General features: G+C 39.8%; 1 protein-coding gene across 2 annotated transcripts in view; it reads right to left on the bottom strand.

Moving 5' to 3' along the window:
• The window catches only part of b3glcta (beta 3-glucosyltransferase a), a 62,310-nt gene extending 42,687 nt beyond the window's left edge, over positions 1–19,623 (bottom strand). Inside the window, exons 1-2 of one of the 2 annotated variants that reach the window (XM_056374845.1) lie at positions 19,404–19,623; positions 10,154–10,197 (exon numbers count right to left, since the gene is read on the bottom strand). In XM_056374845.1, the coding sequence (XP_056230820.1) occupies positions 10,154–10,197; positions 19,404–19,467 (108 nt within the window). In that variant the 5' untranslated portion in view covers positions 19,468–19,623. Of the gene's footprint in view, positions 1–10,153; positions 10,198–18,931; positions 19,053–19,403 lie in introns of those variants that run through there. The other variant, XM_056374846.1, reaches the window with a different exon arrangement.
• Between the last annotated feature and the right edge of the window lie 3,073 nt (positions 19,624–22,696).

The following is a 22,696-nucleotide window of genomic DNA, read 5'->3' as shown; positions in this document are numbered from 1 at the left end:
GCCAAAGACAATAAATCAAGACCTCCATCGTGACGAATTAACTGATTGGTGAGACGTTACCAATGATATTGATTATGCATGTGCAACTTTGCGTGTGTGTGTGTGTGTGTGTGTGTACACATCATATGTGTATTTGTGATTTTATATGGCACTGAAAAAACACAGTAAAGTCTTATGACAGATTTTAATGAGGCCTAATGAGAAATCTCTAAATCTATGATCTACAATGACTATATAACTATCTATAATGAAATGTAGAAACTATGACACTGTTGTAATGTGGGGAAAAAAACACCCTCCTCATTCATTTCAGTTAGACCATTATTTTGACACAAGAGAGGTCCCAACACAACTGACTCTGGCAGGAACCACAGGGTCATCTGGCAAAGAAAAAAAGCTGCACCTGGCTCAAGCTTTTGCACAACATCACACAGCAAGACATTGATTTGGCCAATCAATTACATGCAAATTCACATTCTTTGTACTCTAGATGACTCTTTACTGGTAGATTACTGTGCATCTGGTGAGCTGTAAAATCCTGTTTTGCAGTATTACAAGCCACTGTGCAGTGTTTTGTCATCTGTTTACCATTCAAACCCGCGGATGCATTACTCAACCTGGACTTCTTGGATCTTATTTAAAAAAAAAAAAAAAACAATAAAGCCCTGGACTTGTTTCTATCATTGTTCTTGGTGTTTATAGACCAATCTATATAACAGAAAATGATATGACCAATGGTCACTTTATTACATGTTTTACATTTTCATTTTATTAGATGGATTTTTCTTTTGAAATTTATGGTCCAAATGTGAAAATATGGTAATAACAAGGTGAATTCATATGACCAAAAACTTACTCAGTGGGGTTTTAACAAAGTACCTCATTGCAATTCCTGCTCCTCGGTTGCACTTCATAAAATCCCAGCAGCTGAGTGACAGGAATGCCACAAATCTTTCTCTGGTAAATGATCTAATATTCTGCGGCAGACTGAGCTCAGATCAGGTCTAACATCATTTTCACCATTACTGAGAGACAAATTATTCTCAGCTCACAGAGCTCGGCTCTTTTTTGGCCTTCTATGGTTCTGTGCACAGGTAACGCTTTCCTTTATCCCACCTGACAGCAGGCTGTCAGCCATTTGCAGCAGGAATCAGACACCCATAGGTGTTAAAAAGGAATTGCTATGAGTCTACACTGTCCATCTGAAAGGGTTAGCTTCACCATCCCTTGAGCACTTTTGATCTGCAGCAGCACAGTGATACAGACAGACAGAAAAATTGTGCCTCATGTAGCTTAACCTCAGAACAGCAGCAGCACCACGGTGAAGGCTTTCTTGGCTGATATGTACATGTGTAAACTCCTCGGGAATGATCCTCAACCTACTTAATGTGACTGTTGTGTAGTCAAGGACACCTGCAAAGACAACTCTTTGATCCCTGCCTTTGATTTGGAAGCTCTCCACATACAGACACAGCCCCCTGCTACATCTCTCAGTCCCCGAGGGTAGAGACGCTCCACTGATGTGAGTGACCCGTCAGGTCACATTAGCTTTCTGTTCACTGATGGCAAGAATGATTCAAGGTTACAGAATTTTCTGAATTTTGACATGTTAGAGGGAAATGTGTGATGTTTACTGAAGCTGGCTGTCAAGAAAGACTTGAGGTTTGAACACTTAATGACATAATGACTTAATGACTTGAAATGTCTGCCTCCTGTGAACATCTGCTTTTCTTATCAGGTTTATTTTGTCGACTTAAACTGAAAATTAAGAGGAAAAAATGCTGATTACAGTTTGTATCAAAGACACAGAGACTCACAACTGACAGGTTCAACTGATAACTCGCTCTTATTGATGCCAACAACATGCACAATGATGTTCCCAATAGTATCTTTTGGTTTTAGATTTAGTTGGTGTTATTCAATATTATTTGTTATCGTCAACAAGTCCCATGAAAAGACTAATCTGCCAATTATTATTTTCATTATTTGACTAATGGTTTGTAAAATGTCAAATAATGAAAATGCATATCATAACTCAGCGACCAAGGTGAAAATTCAAATGTCTTATATTGTTCAAACACACGTCCAAAACCCCAAAGAAAAACAGCTTTTCCTCACATTTGAGAAGCTGGAACCAAACGTCTGACATTTTTATTCACTATTTTTAAAATTGGGTTTGAAGCGTTTAATCAAGTCAACAAATCAAATAATCGTTTCAGCTCAAGAAAAGACCAAAACCAACACTGAATTGATCCAATCAACAAACAACATTTTTGTCTTCAGTGGTAGCCAATGGTCTTAGGGCTGAGCGCCGCAGACAGAAAGTATTGATAGATGGACTAACACATTATTGGTTTTGGTCTTTTCACAGGATTTGTGCAGAGGAAGAAAATATAGAATATTGACTTACTTACTCATTAAATTTGAGTTGATAATAGACCTTCGTAATTACACTTCTTGTTTCAATAAATGGTTTGACCAAAGAACTCATTTTTTAATACAGAAGAAGTAATCAGTCCCTATACTTCCTGACAGACCAGTATGAAGCAGAGGAATATATCATGAATCTGACTAATGTTAGCTAACGCTAGTCGACATGATGTCTTTGTACTAATCAGCTAACCAAGACAAATGACAAAGGGTATGCATCCAGTCAAGGTGACTTTAACATACAATTAACTAGCATAAAATGCCGTGGCTATAGCATTGGTTGGTATCCATAGTAACAAGCATCCTCCCTTACCAGTAAAACACTGAGGAAAAGAACAATAACCTGTCTTATTTTAAATGACAAACTTTTCTCTTTAGCCGCCCCTTCTTTCTCTCTCTCTGTGTGACACACACACACACACGCACACACACACGCACACACAATGGATTTGATTAAGAACAAGAGGTTCAGCTTCATTAATAATCCAGAATAAAGGTGAGAATGAAAGACTAATGTCACTGCATTTAAATTTCACATTTGCAATCTAATGTAATTAGCCGGATAAATTCATTTTTATCTGGGGACACATGGCAAGTCTGAAAAAGGTTCTTTGTTGTCCATAGTGTAGCAAGCAATTTCAAACATTTGCCAGGAGCCTGATTTTCTGAGCTTATATAAGTGCAGGTTTGGTTAGGTGCACCGGTTGTATTGCTTTCTTCCTACTCCAATATATCTTAGCTGCCCGTTCTTGTTTATGAGCCATGCGACTCTAGCTGTTTAGCTAGATGAGAACTTGTTTTTCTCCTATGGAAGTATATGTTGCAGAGTTTGTCGTCTGTTTGTTTTTCATTTCTTTTAACATCACAATAATTTATTGCCTGTTAAGCTTTGATGAAGATTCTACTGCCTTTCTTCTTCAGGTCCAATACCACTCTTGTGTGTGTTATTCTGTAAAGCTGATCATTTTACACTTTCTCACACAGTAAAACAGTTCAACGGGGGCATTCCAACTTAGTTAGACTGTTCACAGGGGGATTCAGCTTTGTTTTTCTAGGCACAGGAAAAACTGTTGCCAACAGAGGCGACCAGACCGCAAAAAATTGTTGACAGTGGTCCAAATCTGGTTGCCTGGGGCAACGGGGCAAACGTTGCTATCAAGCCCTGCTGTGGAAGTTATTTAGGGTCACAGTATCCTCCCTGTCCTCTGCAAGAGATCGCTGATAGATGTTTTCGGCCAGATTTTAGCCAAAAAGACTGGAAAAAAAAAAAAAGGAGGAGATTGGTCACACAAGATAACATGACTCAAGCCTATGCCCTGACTTTCTGGATAATATCTCAGGATAGTGGACTCCTTGTCTGACTTTTTTATGAGCGATATACTGTCCGATGGTGTAAACATGGCTTGCAAGAGCCAAGTGAAAGGGTAACAAAAGGACAAATTCTATATTTTGTTGAATTTTGAATAGAAGTGAATACAGCCACTCCAGCAAACAGACATTAAAAATGAACTTCCAACCTTCATTTTGGCTGATATCACAGCTTGCATGTGCTTTTTGTAGCCAGCTAACATTCTTTCTGTTCTTCATTTAGGAATCTGAATCACATTTTTCCTGCAGATCACTTCAAGTTCTGAAGTATTTTAGGCTGCACACACAGCATGCTAAAGATATACCAACAGAATTTCAATTATGTTCCAGTCAGGACTGTGCGGACCACTCCAACAGCTTCATCTTGTGTTTCTTGAAGTAGTTCATGGTGGATTTGCATCAAGAACTCAGTGATATTCAGTGAAATCTATTCTTCCCTCTAGCTGTGCAATGTTCCCTGTGCCACCGGCAGCCATACAATCCCAAAGAATATTTCCATCGGCCAAAAGGATTTGGCAGGAACAAGCAGTGTTGTCAACTTAGTACCTTTGTTGGTAGTTTAACCAACTTTTCAGACCACATTACTTTTGTTGTTTTATTTTTCTAAAAAGTACCTAGCACCGAATCTAGCGACTTTTTGGACAAACATAAGCTACTTTCCGTATAAGAGTCACCAGACGGACTTTCCTTCCACAAACACACTGTGCTGATGTGAAAGAGCTTCTAACTTTCTGAGAGATCATTTTAAATCTAAATACAGTCAAAATCACAGCACAGCTGTTGTCTTTAACTTACATGTTTCGTGGTTATAAAAATCAGGATTTTAGCAGCAGGAGAGCAACAGCTTGGAAGTGATTGCTGGTTAACGAGTAGTCTGAGTGGCCACGTTTCAGACACTATTTCATAGTTGTTTTGTTGTCTGACAACAGAGGCAGAAAAAACATAAATGAGAACAGCTTTATTGGCAATTTGGTTGCATTAATAAGACATATTCTAGGATTTTACCTCGTCTCATTGGTCCTTCTGGGTTTTTAAAAAATAGTTGGTTAATTATCTTTTAGAGAAACTGATGTTTACTTCTGTGACCTGACTGTATGCTAATAAATGAGATGCACAAATAGATTCACTGGGGAAAAGCACATCGCTAACATCAGTTTGTTTGGTTACCTGGTGAACTGCAGCACATTAAACAGCAAATGAAATTAACTGCCGAGGTCACTAGTCCGTCTAGATGCTTGTGTGTCTTTACTCTTCAGCTGCTGACAACACACTGTCAAGCACAATTTTTAAAACTCTTTCTTCTGGCAGAGCTTAAGCTGCCAGCTGATGTCAATCAAAACAAACACTGACGCTCCCCCTCATCCTGTCCGAGATAAAATGTTGATGTTTCCCAAATAACTTTTCTTCCTTTAAATAATAACAATTTTAATAATGATAATAAAAACTATTCACTACAAATTAAAAGAAACTGACATTATTTTTAACTGAAAAAGGGAAACTAAATGCGATTTCAGATGGACTTGAAGACAAACTGTGTTACTTTAAGAGCTGAAATGCTTTCACCTAGGGCCGTGTGATATGATGATCATATTACGCTTTATAATTCATTTTGTTGTCTCGCAAATCACACTCTTTATGGCAATACTTTTCACCACTGGGATGGCGCTTTATGTTCTCCCACACGCCACGGATGCAGGCAGGAAATATGCATGAAGGTAACACAAACTTTGGGGAGAGTGAACGAGACACAGAGTGGCCAAGACAAAACGAGGAGCATGAACGTGGTCTGACATGCACCAGAAAAAACATATTTTGCTAATTATGCAGCAGACCTGTCCCGAAAACAGACTCAAGTACCGATTACCTCTTTTACCACCTACGCAAGAATCATGTCAAACAGTACGGAGAGAGTCTGCGGATGAGAGCCGCAAAAGTGCGGTCAAGTGCTAAAAAACAAACCCCACTCACAGGTTACAAGAGGCTTTACCTGTGGCTCACTATGTGGCAAAGAATCATGAGGATGGAAGGAGATCACGGCTGGTGTTGCAACTTCTGCATAAGACATGGCCAAAAAAATTACACGGTTGAGAAATGGGGGTTTCCTGGGGTTGATGCTGACACTCGACACAAGGTAAACAATGCAAAGGCGAAAGCACTTCACTCATGTCAAGTTCCTTCATTGATATCAAGAGTGTCGGGCCAAAGTAGAGGCGGAAATCCCCATTTACTTATTTTACATTTATTCAAATGTGCTATATAATGATACGTAGTGTTACCTGCATTTGAAATGGCCAAAACTGAGATATGAGATTTTGGTGTTATGGCACAGCTCTACCCTTCAGCTAATTGATCCAGATGATGACTAACTGTTGGTATTCACAGTTTTTGTCCAGTTGCACAGAGCTCATTGCATGGACATTGGCAGCATTCATGAAGGTTTGTAATCTCCTAAAAGAATCTGCCTCTTCTGCTGCAATAAGGTCATTGCAGAGGAGCTGAAGCAATGATTCAGACATCACACTCACACATCACCTATTTAGCTTGATTTTCTAACAACGATTGCCCAAGGTGAGGAGGAGGATGCTGGAGAATAAGAAAGGCTCTTTTTGCATGTAGTGACAACCATTTAGGCAGCAGAGACGCATCTAAACACAAATCTCTGCAAAATGATGTTTGCCATAGAGCATGACAACCTACAAGGAAACGGAGAAGACGCTGTTGTCCAATCAGACATGATGAGTTGAATTGACTGGGTTGTTAAGGAAGGCAACAGCTCTTTTCTTTGAAGACTGGTCATTATGTCAACAACTAAACTGCACTTAAAACTGAGTGCAGGCTACACAGAGATGAAGATATATACCCCACAATGGACAACACTTAAGTAGGTGGTGATGGCAACAAATAAGAAGTGTTTATGGCTCCTACTTAATGTAATTCTGGGATACTTGGGAATTGGAGTAACGCTGCTGCTCCTGTTTGAAACACGCCACTGCTTTTCCTGCACAGCCAGAACATGAACCCAAGAAACTGTTTGGAAGTCTCAAAAGCACATGAAATAACTTAATGACAATTACATCAGCTGTACTGGTCATGCTCTTGTCTACATCGTACGACTGGTTGTTGCTTTTTCCCCCACATCCAGGAAAATGGCCTGAAGGTGAAGCTGACCCTTGCTGAGGAAAGCTTCCCGTTTTGTCCCCGAGAGTTCTTTTAAAAGCGTCCTCATGTATCATTAAAAAGTTCAAGGTATTCGTTGACTTTGCAGGACTCTCAGCGGGAAGTTTGTGAATAATTTCTAACTCAGTGCAGTCCTTATGCATCCATCCCCTCACTGTTCAGAGTCCTCTGGGTGCAGGAGATCAAGGTAACTTCTGCTTACATTACCAAACTTGTACTACACTTGTTGTTTAGGCTGTTTATAAAGCCTGGTAGCGGCAGATACTCACAGTACCTGTGCTTGCCTTCGGCAACTTCTCCAAGTCAGTCTAAGTTCAAACTGATGCCAGTCATCAGAGGCTTCAGGCCGTCTTCAAAGGGGGAGGTAAAGCTGTGATCCATATGCAAGCCACATACTGTGTTCAAAGACAACTACTGAGAATTAGACTGATGTTTACAGCTGCTACCATGTTCCGCTTTACATATCATAGGCCTCTTGTAGCAATGTTATATGCAACAATATTGATCAAAGCGGAATATGTAACATTTTTAGATATTTTCCTCCACTGGAGGGGAGCAAACAATATGCAGGATCATGGTGAAATGTGTTGTTGTAAATTTAATACTACTTGACTGTTGCTGCTTTGCATTCTGATGTCAGTGTTAGCCATAACAGACACTACGGGGACCCCTGCAGATTAAGCCAGATTTTAATCGAGATGGGATGAGCCCAGCTGTTTGAAGTCAGATGGAGAATCCGCTGTCATGCAGTGCCAGATCTTCTCTTTTCTGATCAAACAGTGGTTTAAAGGCCTACATTGGTGGTATGACTCCATTAAATGCAAAGTGTGCCTATACAGTACAGTTTACATCACTGGCAACTCCAAAGCAATTTATGACGTCTTCTCCATCCAATAATATGATTTTAATAGAAAACCAAATACATTTTTTATGATTGTCATTGGATTCTGTAAAAATTAAATATTCCTAAAAAGTGTAGCTTCAGTTTCCCTTTTTCTCCTTTTTTTGTTAACTCTAGTCAAGACTCTCTAGTCTTGTCTCTCCCCAGTGAGTGTATCGCACTCGCTGACTAGAGTGGCAATGATTGGCCGAGAAGCATCACATGACAAGTGCCGTAAAGGCTAGAAAAGCTGTGCCACTTCAAAACTGAATAATTCTCAATCATTTATTAGATTATAGGTCCACATATGACAGCATCTGGGTCTGGATCCAGACGGTGGGCCGCCTATTGGTGACCTCTGAGCTACTCCATCAAACATTCAAACATGGTCTTTGTGATGCCTTCAAACTATATAAACTTTTACTCTCACGTTGTGTAGTTGTGAAAAATATCAGTCATACTTGGTGTGTCTTACAGCAGCGTTATGGCTGTTGTGCACTGAGGCATGAATCAAAATCATTTTGGATTTAGATTGTCCAAATCCATTGCATTGTATATGAATGTATAATTCTTGATTCATTGCAACCCTGCAATCTATTTTTCGCTTGAACAGTTTAAAGCTTCGCTGACAAAAAAAAAAAATTCCCACATACACAACACTGCAACTTTGTTGGAAAGTCAATAATCCTCTGTAGAGCAGTAATTCATTGTTATATTCAGCGACTGGTTTATTTTTAAGTGTGGCTACTTTTAATTAGAGTCCAGTAATTTATAAGCATGTGTTGCAAAATGATGTGTATGTAAATGAGTGCCAGGCCTCCCGCCATGGCCCTGATGTAAATTCCATGACTTTCCAGAACAAAACTGGAGCACTTCCATGACCTAGAAATTTGTATTCCTTTCTAATTTGTTAATGTTGTTCTTCAGCTCAGGAGATCTTAAAAAAAAAAAGGGGGGGGTAACAACCTGGCTTCCATTTTGCTGTCGGGCTTGGTTGTTGAGAAAAATCACACAACAAACACAACTGAATACAACAGATGTCTGATACCAAGTGTAAAACAGCCCACGCTCAGTCTGGGAAACACCTGTCAAAATGTGGCGATACTGGAGAAAAATCAAATGCAGAGGGGAGCCTTGATTTTGAATGCATTAGCCCCCCCACCCCACCCCACCCCACCCCACCCCCCCACTCCCCCCAATCCTCTCACCCCTCCATCAAGCTCTCACAGGCCCCAGCAGCCACATGTCAGGGTCAAGAACAGAGACGCAGAGAGAAAGAAACTTTAGAATATTTCTCTGATGCCTTTTCAAGACTTTTACATCTAAGAACTGATGTATTGTAACAGTTTAGACAAAGGGAAACTTCATAAATCAGTTTCTCATGTCTTTTTTCTCCAGCACATTAGACTTGACTTTTATTCATGATTATGTTTCCATTGTTAAGAAAACACTGCTCCTTTCATCCCCTTAATGGTTTTCTTCTGCTGAACGGATGCCATTTAAATCTTTGCGCTATCATTCTGACAGGCAGCTGTCCCTAATCGTTCTTTTATTGAAGGAAACAAAACTTGAGAGTGTGATTGGGCTTTGAAAGAGTATCCCTGATAATGTGGCACAATAATTTGAAGAAAACAGCTTTATTCAAACTTTAAACCTGCTTTTTTTGTTCAAATCAGAGGCCATTATGTTTGTGTACTTCTCATAAATGCAATTAGGAAGATTTTTCTCCCCACTCATATCACACAGGAGGGTTATTGGGTGACATTGTCCTGACATTGTTCACAGCAATGTAAGTTAAATTAAAAAGTAACAAAGCAAAAGGGCAAAACTTCCTTGGTAGGAAAAGAAGCAGCTGACACCAGTAAAAAGCAAGACAGTAATTTCCCATTTCTGTGATGCTAAGCACCTCTGCCAGGAGGCTTACTGTCAACATCTTCTCACACCAATAAGAAGTAGAGCAACTGAACATGTTAATTATTTATCGAGCGGCAACTGCAGACTTAGAAAATGTAACAGCAAGAAAATTATCTTGCACTTTAGAAAAAGAGCAAATGGATTTGTTTGGCTGAGCAAATTAAACTTCTGATCTGGATGCTGATAATCTCTCTATTTAAAAAAAAAACAAAAAACAAAACACATGGTTGTTTACTTCAGTTGGTCAGGTAATTAAGGGTATAATAGGGGGAACAGGAAATGAATAATTAACACTAATTGTCAAGAGGCGAGCAACAGCACAAGGCTTTAACCTAATTTGTAAACAGGAAATAAAAAATCACACGTGTCAACTGTTTTACTCACCTGTGAGCCTTTTCCTGAGCTGCCTGCAGCAAAGGTGACGTGAACTGTAGGAATGGAAAGAGAAAAATATATATTTTAGTGAATGATACAAACAGAAAGGAATCTTTTCAAGCCAAACGACTCTTTTTTCTTCAAGCTGCGTCAACTAACTGAAGAGCTGCCGTACAAAGGCACAGCTAAAAGAAAGCAACATGATTCAAGTTATTATTTGTGAAAAATTATGAAAAATATTTAAAAAAGGTAATGATTCCATGATTCCTTTGTGCTGAGTCTAGGTCGGATCCGTGAGAGCGCGGTGTACCATTCATCTATCCGGGTTTGTAATTAGAGCACAGAGAGCTTCTATCCAATTACATTGCCATTGATTGTGGGACAAGAAAATCTTTGCAGAAAGATTCCCAGGATTTCAAATCAATACACCCAAAAAAGCAGTGTCACTGAGAATGAATTTATACACCGGTTTATATTAAATCAGGCTCCCTGCCCTCCAACACCAGTCAGCCTTAAATCTGACTTTAATTAGGTGATAGAGGCGAGAGAGAGTTAAATTTCCTCCCCTGACTCGCTGCAGCAGCCATTAGAGGGCAACTGAGAGTGTTGATTAAAACCTAAAAGCAGCAGATATGTTTTCTAGGAACAAGCCAGCTGAAATTCCTGCAATGAATAAATATCCAATATACAAAAGAAGCGCACAAAAACCCCAATACAAATGTACATACTTCATAAGATAGATACAATCTCTGTCACTTTGCTCTTATGACACAATCTGCAGTCATATGGTCAGATATTAATTCCATCCATTGCAAGGGAACCCTCTTCTTAAATTATTCAAAGAGCTAAGTTAACTTCAAAACGTGCGCGCGCGTGTGTGTGTGTAAAGCCTGGAGTAAAGCCACCGGTGCAGTACCAATGAACAATGTAATGAACCTAATTATTTTAGTCATGAAAGCAGCAGAAAACAACAATGGATGCGAGGCAGTTTTCAAACAGTCCAAATTTGCCAGGCAAGGCGATGAAATATCACTTTGCCCTGTTCCTCACAAAAAAGAGGGCGTCTTAAAGAAGAGCTGAAAATACCCACATTAAATATAAAGATTACACCTCAGGTCTTTACCTATTTCCACTGAATGACACAGGAAATTTCAAAGGGAGAAGGTCTGATTTTCATACACAATTTTTTATGTTGCCCTGCTTCAAAAACTTCTTTTGTTTGTTGCTGCAAGAGGACACGGTTCACTGCAGTTTACAGTTAATAGAGTGTTTTTGTGATGAGGACAGCTCTGAATATGCCTCCAATAAGAGAAAGTAATGATAGAAATGGGGAGGAAACACAAAAAGGCTGCTGCTGATCCTTCAGACTCAAAGCCAGTACTCTGAAATAATAAAAAATAAACAGAGAAACAACACAGCGGTTCTGCAACAAGCAGAGGCTTATTCATCAGTTTTTTCAGCTGAGATTTATGCATTTTTTTCTATCAATTTTCAGCACTTTGAAATAACAAACACAATATTAGTAGTATTAAGAGTGATTTTGTTCTAAAAAAGCTCAGAATAACGCGACAACTGAACAAATTCTATCTCCAGATCAAGGTCATGTGATATGGTTGAAAGCTCCAGAATACACAAGTAAGTGGACCTTAAGTGGTAAGTGCTAAATACAGTTTTTTTTTTCCATTACTGTATCTCCAAGGTTAAGAATGAACTGCTTTCCTCTCACAGAGCATATGGCTCTGAAAGAAACAGAAAAGGCACTACAGACACTAAATTGTACAATGAGGGGAAAATAAAGGCAATTTATAATAATAGCTAGACATTGCACTGCCTCCTTTGTTTTAAATCTGTGACAAAAAGCCTACCAATACAAATTATTAACTGATCATCAATCTAATGTCCATGGATCCTGATGGCCGTGTAAAGATTCACATTCACACATTCATAAAATGTGATCCAGTAAATAATGTCATCTGGCATCCCAGTTTTTCTGTCAGTATTAAAAATGCAACATTTGGCATGAAACGAGCTTCCTACAGGAATACATTCAAGTTCACAATACATTCTGCTACATCTGCTCAAACCTCCCATCTTTTCATGGCTCACCCTGGAGAGGGAGAGGCAGAGACATGTGGAGGGGTGGGGGGGGTGGTTGTTTGGGGGGGTGGGGGTGGGGGGGTGTAACTCTACAGAATGTCAGGAGTGCTGATGGGAGCACCTCCATTGCATCGCCTCCTCAACCTGCATAATCAAGTCTGTTGTTTCCAACCATGTTTTCAATTGAGCCGCACCAAGGGGAACTTGCTCGCTTTGATTTTAGGAAGTCTGGAAATCACTCTACATGATGAAAGCTCTGAATGGTTTAGCTGAATGCTTTTCAACAAGCTTCTCAATTTACATTGTCACTGTAATAAAACCAGATGTCCGACGCAATTAGCCGAGAAACACTGCGCTCCTAACAGTGGGAGGGAATCTAGTTGGTATGGGTGTATGCTATCAGAATTTAAAGAACCTTACAACAAAGAAACATGTATATGTATAGTGCTTTCTACAAATTACAATTGTTCTTCCCTCTACTTGTCTAGAGCATAAAAATGGATGATTGATGGATTCAAAGTAATTTAGCAATGATTTGCTTGTTGGCGACTGACTTAGCTTTCCAGTTCACACAGGATTTAATGGGTACAGAGGGCATAGAAAATAAAATGGAGACACCACATCAAAGTACTTTGAAGTAACTTAATCACATTAACAACAGCAGCTATGCAGGTGTGTTATATTAACTTGAATGCAAATTCTCAGTCAGTGTGAGCTTCAGAAGAGCTCTGATAATCACCACGTTCACACACAATCCAAATGATCCAAATGGTGAAGAGGACAAACTACACCTGCACTGGTCTGGAAAAACAAAGTTATTTAATGCGGCAAAGTCAATAAAATCTGAAATGATGTGAGCTTCACAGTGCTGATAGTTATGGCAGGGCTGCCATCCAGAAACCACTTCTGAGACAGTGCACAAACATCCCCAAGCTGAGGGCCATTAAACCTGGATCCAGCTCTTACCAACCCGCTTCTAAAACCACCGACAGCAGCTCCCAGCTCTCCAGTTCACACGAGAACACTAACCCGCATGGCGCCAAACGGCGTGGAGTGGCTCGAGAGACATTCATCAAGCCAAAGAGACGCATTGGCAAATCAAACCAGATTTAAAATGTGAGTGAATACTAAGCTGAATTTCCACAGGTGTGATTCTCATGTTGCTCTGTTTCTGCCATGAAGGTGTGTACAAAGTTCATTTTTCATCTTGCTTTACTCATGCAAATTTGATGAATGCAGGGTGTGTTGCTGTCCACATTCACCACAGCATGCACCAAGTACCGGCTGTACAGAGGTTAGCTAACTGGCGGCGCATGGATTTTTCTGCACTTCATGATTTATGTTCAATAGCGATGTTCAGGTGCCAGTGAAGGAAGGAGTTTGCAGTAATTACAGTGTGGGAAAAAAAAAACAAGGAAAAATAAAAACCAAGGTACTCCATCCTCAGATGAAATAATATTATAAATTCATTCCTCGAGCATATAGGCAAACAAACTGTCGGATCAGCCGGAGTCATGCAGCGCTTCCTTCTTCCTTTGTAAACAGCGTGGTGCGGAGGTCAGGATGGTGAATGGGTGAGGTGTGGTAAGTATGACTTCTATGCAGGAGATGGGTATTTGCTACCAGGCACAAATGTTCAATTAACTTTTGGCTTTTTAATTTAACCATGTCGATGGTCTTCCTCTGACCTTAACAATACCTACTTACCAAGAATTTTCAAAATGTCTGCAATAGATGAAACAACACATTGTCACTGAACCTGTTCTCAGGCTTTGCAGGATTGTACTATGGATGATCTTGTCCTGCGAGAGGATTCGTGCCTGTGAAAATGTGACGGCTCAGACTGGGACTCATCACAAAAACTTATCGAGGACCCCAATTCCTTGTGTTATGACCCTGCTCAGATTTATTCTTGTCTCTGTGTATTCAAAAAAACTGAGTCATACAGCTCAGTGAGAAACCATCTGATCTTATGCAGGTATTGAGGTCAGGACATTTGACCTCGATACCCATTACCTAGAATAAGAACAAGGTTTTGCCTCTTTTCAGTGTGTGTAATTATTCTCCTTTTGAATTTTGCTTTGTGTTCACTCTGATCACATTTAAAGAAGTGGATAACTTGATCAAGGTTCGCTGAGCTTTGGATTCCACTCTGTGGTCCCTAGTAATCAAAAATGAGTTAATACAGCATTAAGACATTCGTTATTGTTGGTGGAAAATCTGTACAGTTAATTACAAGATGCCAGTGTTTCTCTCATGGAAAAAAAATCTCACACTTTGTGAGAACACAGGCAGCAAATGCTATTATAATAAAAGTGGCTCCTCAAAGGACTGGCACAGATGGCACACAGTTTGTGCTGCACATGCAGTTGTAATAATGCACCTGATTTGTGTTTTTGAAAACTGCTCTGCAAACTGTTAGGCATGCAGGGAGCACAGGCTTCATCTGGCATTGTGTCATATTAAATTTAAACTTTTTATTCCCACTCAAGCACTGCCAGCAACCGTCTAGAACCCACACTGGCAACTCCTAAGAGCTTATGGCTGGAGCTCTCTCTTGTTCCCAACTTTTTATTTAAATACAGTTAGTACCCACTTTATTAGGATGCTTTAGTGTGCAGCTTCCTCAAATGAATTGAAAGATGCATTTTAAATAAAATATGAATTTACACCATTAGTGATAGTTTAATATGGCCATAATTTAGGAAAAAATTACTGTGCTAAACAAACATGTTGTACGATGTCTGCAATACCATAAGTTATTAATTAACTGATCTACAATATATCTCAAGTACACATACAGATTGGCTTCCTCTCTAATTCGACACATTCACAACAGTGGCCACACTGCAAACAACAACTTCCGAACAACTACCATCTGTGACTGCATAGGTTTGTAATTTCTGTAGTTTTATAGGTTCAGGCTCTGCTGACAAAATACTGTGTTTAGAGGGAAAGGCAAAACATTATTTTGTTTTTATTGTTCCCTTTGGTTAGTACCATGCACAGTTACACCAAAAGGATAAGATCCTATATATTTCATTTTATAATCACACTATCAATTTTATAATATCAACACATATTGTGTTACATTTTTAATGGGAAATCAGTTGGGAATTGTTATTGGATAAAATAACCAGGCATCCGTGTCTGTTTTTTGCTGATCCATGAAATTAAACACCTGACCAATCGAAGTACTCAATCACACTGATGCACAAATTGTATGAACAGTCACCTAGCAACAATTTAGATAATCGATTAACAATTTGAATCATTTTTTTTAGGCTCACGTGGCAACCGGCAGCAAGTTCCTGGCATCTGATAACTGTTTGGTGTGTCTGTGAGTTTTTGTATATCCTGGCTTCAAATCAATTTCCCTGTAAGAGACAATAAAGACACGTCTGACTTTTAACTTTGGGTCCAGTTGCTCTGATGAGAGTTGCTGCTTTTCTTTGCTTTATGAGATAGTGAAGTAAATGTCTTGGATAATGTTGGTTCTATAAAACAGTCTAAAGATTTACCTTGGGTTCTATTGGCATTATCAACTCATTTCTGACTCTTTACCAAAAGACTAATAAAGAAAACAATTGGCTGATTAATTACCTCTGCCAAGGAGGTTGTGTTTTAACTGTCTGTTTGTTTGTTTGTTTGTTTGTATGTAAGCTGGATTACGCGAAAAGTACCAAACCAATTTGCACCAAACTTGGTGGACGGGTGGGACCAGAGAGGAGCCCTTTACATTTTGGTGCAGAATCAGTTAAAGGGGCGTGTCAAAGACTTTCTCATCACTTTCCTAAACATTGCGAGAGAGGGTAATTTTTCAACATTTTTGTCGATTTCTCAGGAAATAATGTTTGGATCTTTATGTTAAAATAACGAAATAAATAAAATATCTGAAATATTCATAGTGTTGAGATCAGTTTGTACAATTTGGTGCAGATCCAGACAATAATCTTGATCTGGTCGAAGAAAATATCAGGCCTTGGCAGAGGTATGCTGTATTGAGTGCCACTCTAGTTGATAATGAAAATAATTGTGAAGCTGCAGCCGTAGTTCATTGATTTGCAACACTACCCAAACTGGTACTTGTGAATATTTAAGGGAGAGATATGACAAAATCTCTGGCAGTAGACAAAATTATATCATCTCAAGAGATAGTACGGATAAATTTTTTAGTTACTGAAGCTTAATTAATGTTTTCAATCAATAATTTAAACAACCAAGAGCCCGATCCACCCATTCAACCCCGAGCCAAAAGCTGCTTATTCAGGACAATGTTACAAAAGCAAGTGCACAGAGGAGCCGCTCCCCCAGCAGCATCGCTCAGCTCTTCATGTGCATTCCTCAAGCACTCGCAGACCACTTACAGATACACAGTAATCTCTCCTGCATATCCTGGATCTGAAAGCCTCTTTTTGCAGGGCGTCTTTACCAGGTGCATGAACCACTTTCAGCCGGCTCCTCTCATTGCGGAAGAACCACAGCAGCAGCTGCACCCCGAAGTCCTCTTAAATCCCAGACCTCCTCACCCTGTCAGCCACACTGAAGCCGTCCAGCCTGCAGGGAAAACTCAACCTGTCTGCTCATGTTCGCAAACTCATTCCTTCAGTCACTACCCAAAAACTTGTGACCTTGGCTGACGGTCAGAACAAAGACAGTTGTTTGAGAGCTTCTCTCAGTGGCTCATCTCTCACTTCAACACCCGCATCAAAAACCCACAATCCTTTTTATTGTCACTTCTGAATAAAACCCTACGACACCTGAACTGAGAAACCTGGATGGCGAAAAGCTACGTTTTTTTTTTTCTTGGAGATAAAATAGCAATCCATACCTTTTGAAATGTTATAAATAAAAATGAGAAAAGCATCTTTAACCATTCAGAAGTAGCTCCCTGGCATGCAATGAAAATGTGCATTGACCAAGCAAGTAACATTTATCTCCCTTTTTTTTTTTTAACGTAAATAACATATTTAGACAGCATTGGTTTTGCCAAACCAACAGGTACAATCTCCAACCACATTAAAAGATAGCGTTTCAATGCATTTGCATATAATAAAAGTAAACCAACGAACATTTACTTTTACTGACTTCAACTTTACAAAACTAACAGCGTTTGTGATCATCACGCTTTCCACCCAGAGCAGTGCAGCAGCCACATATCCACCTTCAAATGTAGACTTTGTGGAGCTGCCACATGTGGCACAATTGAAATGCAGCCCATGTGGACTGGAGCACTGTCGTCTCAAACTTGGGAGGTGGCGCTCCCCATCCCGACTGCGTCTCACTCAGCTCCAAACCGCTCCAGTGCACATTAGAAATGACAGTCTGTTGAAGCCTCATGAACGACATCATTGAAAAACAGCAGAGGTGGCACCCTAATGTCACCAAACTGGACACTCTCCAAATCTCTGCGGCACCTTGATGTTAGGTGCATGAATATTACATACAGGGGGAGCAGACAAGAAGCCTTGTCAGACTCTGATGCCCAACTAAACGTGCTTGACTCGGTGCCAAACACACCAGCACAGCTTCAGCTCGTGCAGAGGGAACTGCAGCAGTTACCCAGACTCCCCATAAGGCCCAGAGTGTATTCACAAGGTTGAATTGTTATACGTTTTTTTCTTCATTGTGTAACAACTTCAGGTACGCCGTCACCCGTATCTAGTTATTAAACGCAGATTAAACTGAGACAAGCTGTGATTTTTTTTTTTTGATCTGGAATCAGGAAATGAAAAGTGATCCTACGTGATATGTGACAACTTTTCTTGTATTTCCCAAGAAGTGAAAGATGCTGAAAGTTTGTAAAATAAAGAAGCCAAGCTGATTATTTACATGACATGACGTGTAGAAAGTAGGCAGATAAGGGATGCAAAAGACTAATTGTCGTTAAAAACAGATTATCCTGTAGGTCGAATCCAATTAAAAATAAATCATTGTAAACAGTGGCAATTTCTTGCATAATTAAGATTCACTTATTAATTTCTGTTAGCAGATGTTAGAATTTCTTGCAGTACAGGCTACATTTTGATCCTTGTGTATCCTGGCCTTTTCTTATATTCTCCATTGTGACAATTTTCAGTCCTAGCCAGGCAGGCAGACTCTCCTGTGCTCAGCATTTATCTCATTCTGTTCAGGTGGACATCCACATGGTACACTAGGCCAGTGCAATATTAGTCTCTCACTGCAATTCCCTCCACAGCTGCAGTCACACATAGTGTGCTGCACCCCACCCAATGGACATGACACATCACTGAATATATTCTGTGTTTGCACAACATTTGCATGTATATATAGCATGTGGAGAGCTTTCTGCTCAATGGTGACAGACACAGCACTGTATCCAAGGTCCATTAGTGGTTACAACATGCTTTTTGCTCATGTGAAATTAAATTCACCTGAAACGATTGACATTTAAGCCACTAATTATTTATCTAATTTAGCAACTCCACGGCATAAAGTAGGTAAAATGTCATTTATCCAGATTATAACATATTTCGGCAACAAATCTAACTACAATGTCCACAAAAAGTACAATATTACTGGTTGGATTGGCTGGTAAGACTGTGTATGGTTTTCTTTTCAACCTTATGGCAACAAAAAGAGGAATACATCAATTATCACATAACTGCGACTTTTGCTGCTAAATTCCCGGTACACATCCAGGCTGAGCGAGGAAACCGTAAAGCTTACAGTGTCTGTAGCCTGAGGAGCTTTCATCCCCGGGCTTGACTCCCATACCCACTCGTGCGACGTCGATGTGTCAGGAAGCCGCTTATCGCGAGTGGGAGACGATTTCAAGAGAAATGTCGTGATTCCGAAGACTTGCGCTTTCAAACCATTTCCTGTGATTAACTCGAATGTAAACTTACAGTCATTGGTCTACATAAACCCACATGGCAACCGGTATGTGCAAATCGCCTTTCAACTCCTCAGGAAGTTGAGGCGAATCATGGCTCCGCACTTCTCAAACACTTCTGGAAATACACTCGCAGCTCGGCTTTGCTCGCTGCTACAAACAACAGTGTTCGCTTCTCTCCTAACACAAGTTTCACCTCTGTGGTCAGCACAAACTGTTTTCCTGCTGAGGGTGCCTTCACGTCCCTCTCCGCTGCCTGGCCTGAGCCTCCTGACGTGAGCATTAGAAAGTAAAGTGAGGACTTACAGAAGGAGAGGAAAATCACACAGCCTGCCACTTTGTACCCGGTGTGAGGGTTGTTCGACAGCATCCTGGGAGAGTCCTGTGAGCTGTGCAGCTGCTGGAGAACGCGCTCGGTGCATGGGCTTTCTGACAGTGTTAAAAAAAACAACAGGGCTTTTCCTTTTCACAGTTTCACGGAAAACGGGGAGTGGGTTTGTGCTCTGGTAGGAGGCATCCCCACTTTCTGTTCAAGGCGCAGGGACGCGCTCTGCTGGCGGGATCAGTTCACTGAGCTCGACTGAGAGGCGGCCCGATCAGATGGTGAATAAATAAATAAATAAATAAATAATAAATAAAATCACACAAACAGGCTTCAAGTGATCTTGTGAAACTTCTGCTTCTGGTCACAAAAAAAAATACGATCTCATTGAGCTTCCATTTTTGGGTGTGGGGGGGAAATAATGACAAATAGGACAGTAATCGAGGATATAGCAAAAGCATAGTTTGTTGGCATTTTTATTTAAACTAGATCACCTGTTTGGCTCCACCAATCCTTAGTTGTAGTTAATTAGCCTATACATTTTTGAGTTATGTAAAAAGATGTGTTTTGTGCAGTCACTATAACCTTGACCTTCGACCTTTGACCACAGAAATGTCCAACTGAACTTTTGTGCCAAATTTGAAGAAATTCCCTCAAGGCATTCCTTAGATATGCCATTCGAAAGGCCGAAACGTGTTTGTGAGGTCACACTGACTTGACCTTTGACCACGGAATTCTAATGAAGTTGTCCAAGTGAACAATTGTGCCAGATGTGATGAAATTCCCTCTGAGCTTCTGTGATATATCACACTTCAATCAAAAGAATGGGACAGACAGACAACTTGAAAATAACAAAAAATAAATGTTTTTTTTTTTTTTTTGCATAACTACACCACATACAAATGGAGCATATAAAGTTAACAGGACCGTAACCAAGATTCTAGAAGTAGTAAGGTCAAGAGTGGGGCTGCAAATTATTTTTACATTTAGACTAATTGATTAATTGTTTGGTGAATAAATTATTAAAATAAATAAATAAATAAAAAACCTTAAATGCCAATCATTGTTTTGTTATGATATCTTCAAATGTCAATTTATAATCATATAAACCACAGCAAAGCGGCAAATCCTCACTACTGAGGAACTGGAATCAGCGAATGTTGGCCTTTGTGTTTGAAAAATGATTTAATTGAATAATTGTTTATCTGATTGGTTGCCAATCAATAATTGATAGTCAAAGGTGTACAATCCCCTGCTGCCTCAGAGAGCAGACTGCTAGGTGAACTTTAGCCAGAGTCAGACTCAAACTCCATGTGCAGCCTACCTTTTCGGCAGTTGTCGGATGTAAAGTCGTCCTCTGGCTCTGTAAAATCCACCAAAATCTCAGGGACAACAGCAGCAACATGATTTTGACGTTCATGAAGCCTTGCCCTTAAATAAACGTGTTTCACAGCAGACATTTTGTTTTGTCCGAGCAGAAAAAGCACAGGTGTTAATAATCACGGCTCCACTCCTTTTAGGTCTCCCAGTGGCCTCTTGATTTGGAACAAGTGAATGGGATGCAGTCATCATTAATGTTTTACATACAACCTGTGCTTTTTGTGCCGTGTGAAGTTAAACTGTCTGTGGTGGAGAAGGTCAGTCATGATAATGTGTAGACCCACTGTGAAGTAGAGTTTTAAATGACTTAAACTCAGTCTCTTCCAGTTCGACATATGCTCAATAGGTTGCTATACTTCCGTTTGGAGAAGCAACAGGGAACAATTTATCAAAATGTTTTTCTTCTTCTCTTTCTTTTTTTTTTTTTGCTGATTTTGTTATTTATTAAAACTCCTTACAAACCCGTGCTACACCTACACAGGTTTCTTCACTTACATGCTCTGATCAGAAATCTTCTCGGGGCTGTGTAGGAGTTTACAGACTGTGGTTCAGTGACATCTGTCTCACTTTCCTGTCAATTAAGTTGAACTTGTTAGTAGGAGGTGTTGCACCTGTATCATTCTTATAAGCACATACAGATTGGTTACATCGTTTATTTACGGAACAACTTGAAGCTTAGCGAGAGCCGAATTAGCCACAGTAAATCAAAACAATACCAATTACTAATTGTATTAGTCTGTTCTCTGGAGAATATGGTAATAATTACATACTTGTTATATTTTGATCCCAAAACAACAGCTTCTGTTGCTATGTGCCCATGTATCATGAAATGTGATGTCATGTGAGTTCATTTTGACATGCCAGTCACACCAGTAATCAAGATAATGATAATTACCTAATTGTATTTAAGTGCTGCTTTTTGCATGCAGGCTTATTGGAACATCTAAGTTTAATTGAAGTATCAAGACTCAGGATAAAAGTTAAATTGTGTTTCTGTCACAGATTTGTTTAGTTATGAAATACATCATTTGAAAGGAAGGTTTTTTCTGAAGTTGAGTGCTTTATCATCCAACAGAAAAGTGAAAGACGTGTAGACCCTCTCCAACACTGACATGATTTTGCTTTTAAATGATAGAGAAGGGGGCGTACTGGCAGCTCACCTGGTTAGGCACACACCATGTATTGAGGCTGAGTCATTACTGCAGCAGGTTTAAATCAAGCCCAGGTCTTTGGCTGCATGTAATCCCCTGTCTCTCTGTCCCCTGCCTTTCCTGTCTCTCTCCACTGGTATGATCATAATAAAGGCAAAAATGTTTTCAGTTTACATATACTCAACAGAATATCATCAACTTTGAACTTCAGTTGTTGATATTACCTCTGTGTTCTGAGAAACATCATTTTGGCATAATGGGTTTTCGTCTTTCATAGCTCTGTAATCATTTTTCTTTCACATGCAGTTTCAGAAACAGTATTTTTCTGACGCCCTGTGAAGGCAGCATCAATTCAGATGAACTCTGGATGATCAGTGTAGATTTGTGACTATGGGTAAGTCTCTCCCAGAGCTAGAAACAAGAAAGCCAAGACAGCGTCGCCATAAATTTTTTTCTCCAGTGACAGTAAATGAAAGAGCAAATTTGTGGACAGTGAAGGTTACTTGATTTTACAGAGAAACAGTCAGATTTTCTGTTTCATGACTGCTGACAAAAGAAGCAAAGTGTCTGCAGTTCACTGTCACTGAGGCAGCTGCGTGTTTTCTCTGATGAAAGCCTCGCCTCTGTAGTCTTTGGAGGGTTAAACTCGTCTTTAAATATTGATCATCTCTATAGAAACTGTATAAATATGATTGGAATTAACAACATACTTCAGCGTCCGAAAGTGAGATGGTTTTCACTTCAAC

The sequence above is a fragment of the Seriola aureovittata genome, chromosome 4 (assembly GCF_021018895.1).
Source record: "Seriola aureovittata isolate HTS-2021-v1 ecotype China chromosome 4, ASM2101889v1, whole genome shotgun sequence".
Lineage (NCBI taxonomy): Eukaryota > Metazoa > Chordata > Actinopteri > Carangiformes > Carangidae > Seriola > Seriola aureovittata.
This window is presented reverse-complemented; position numbering and strand designations above follow the sequence as displayed.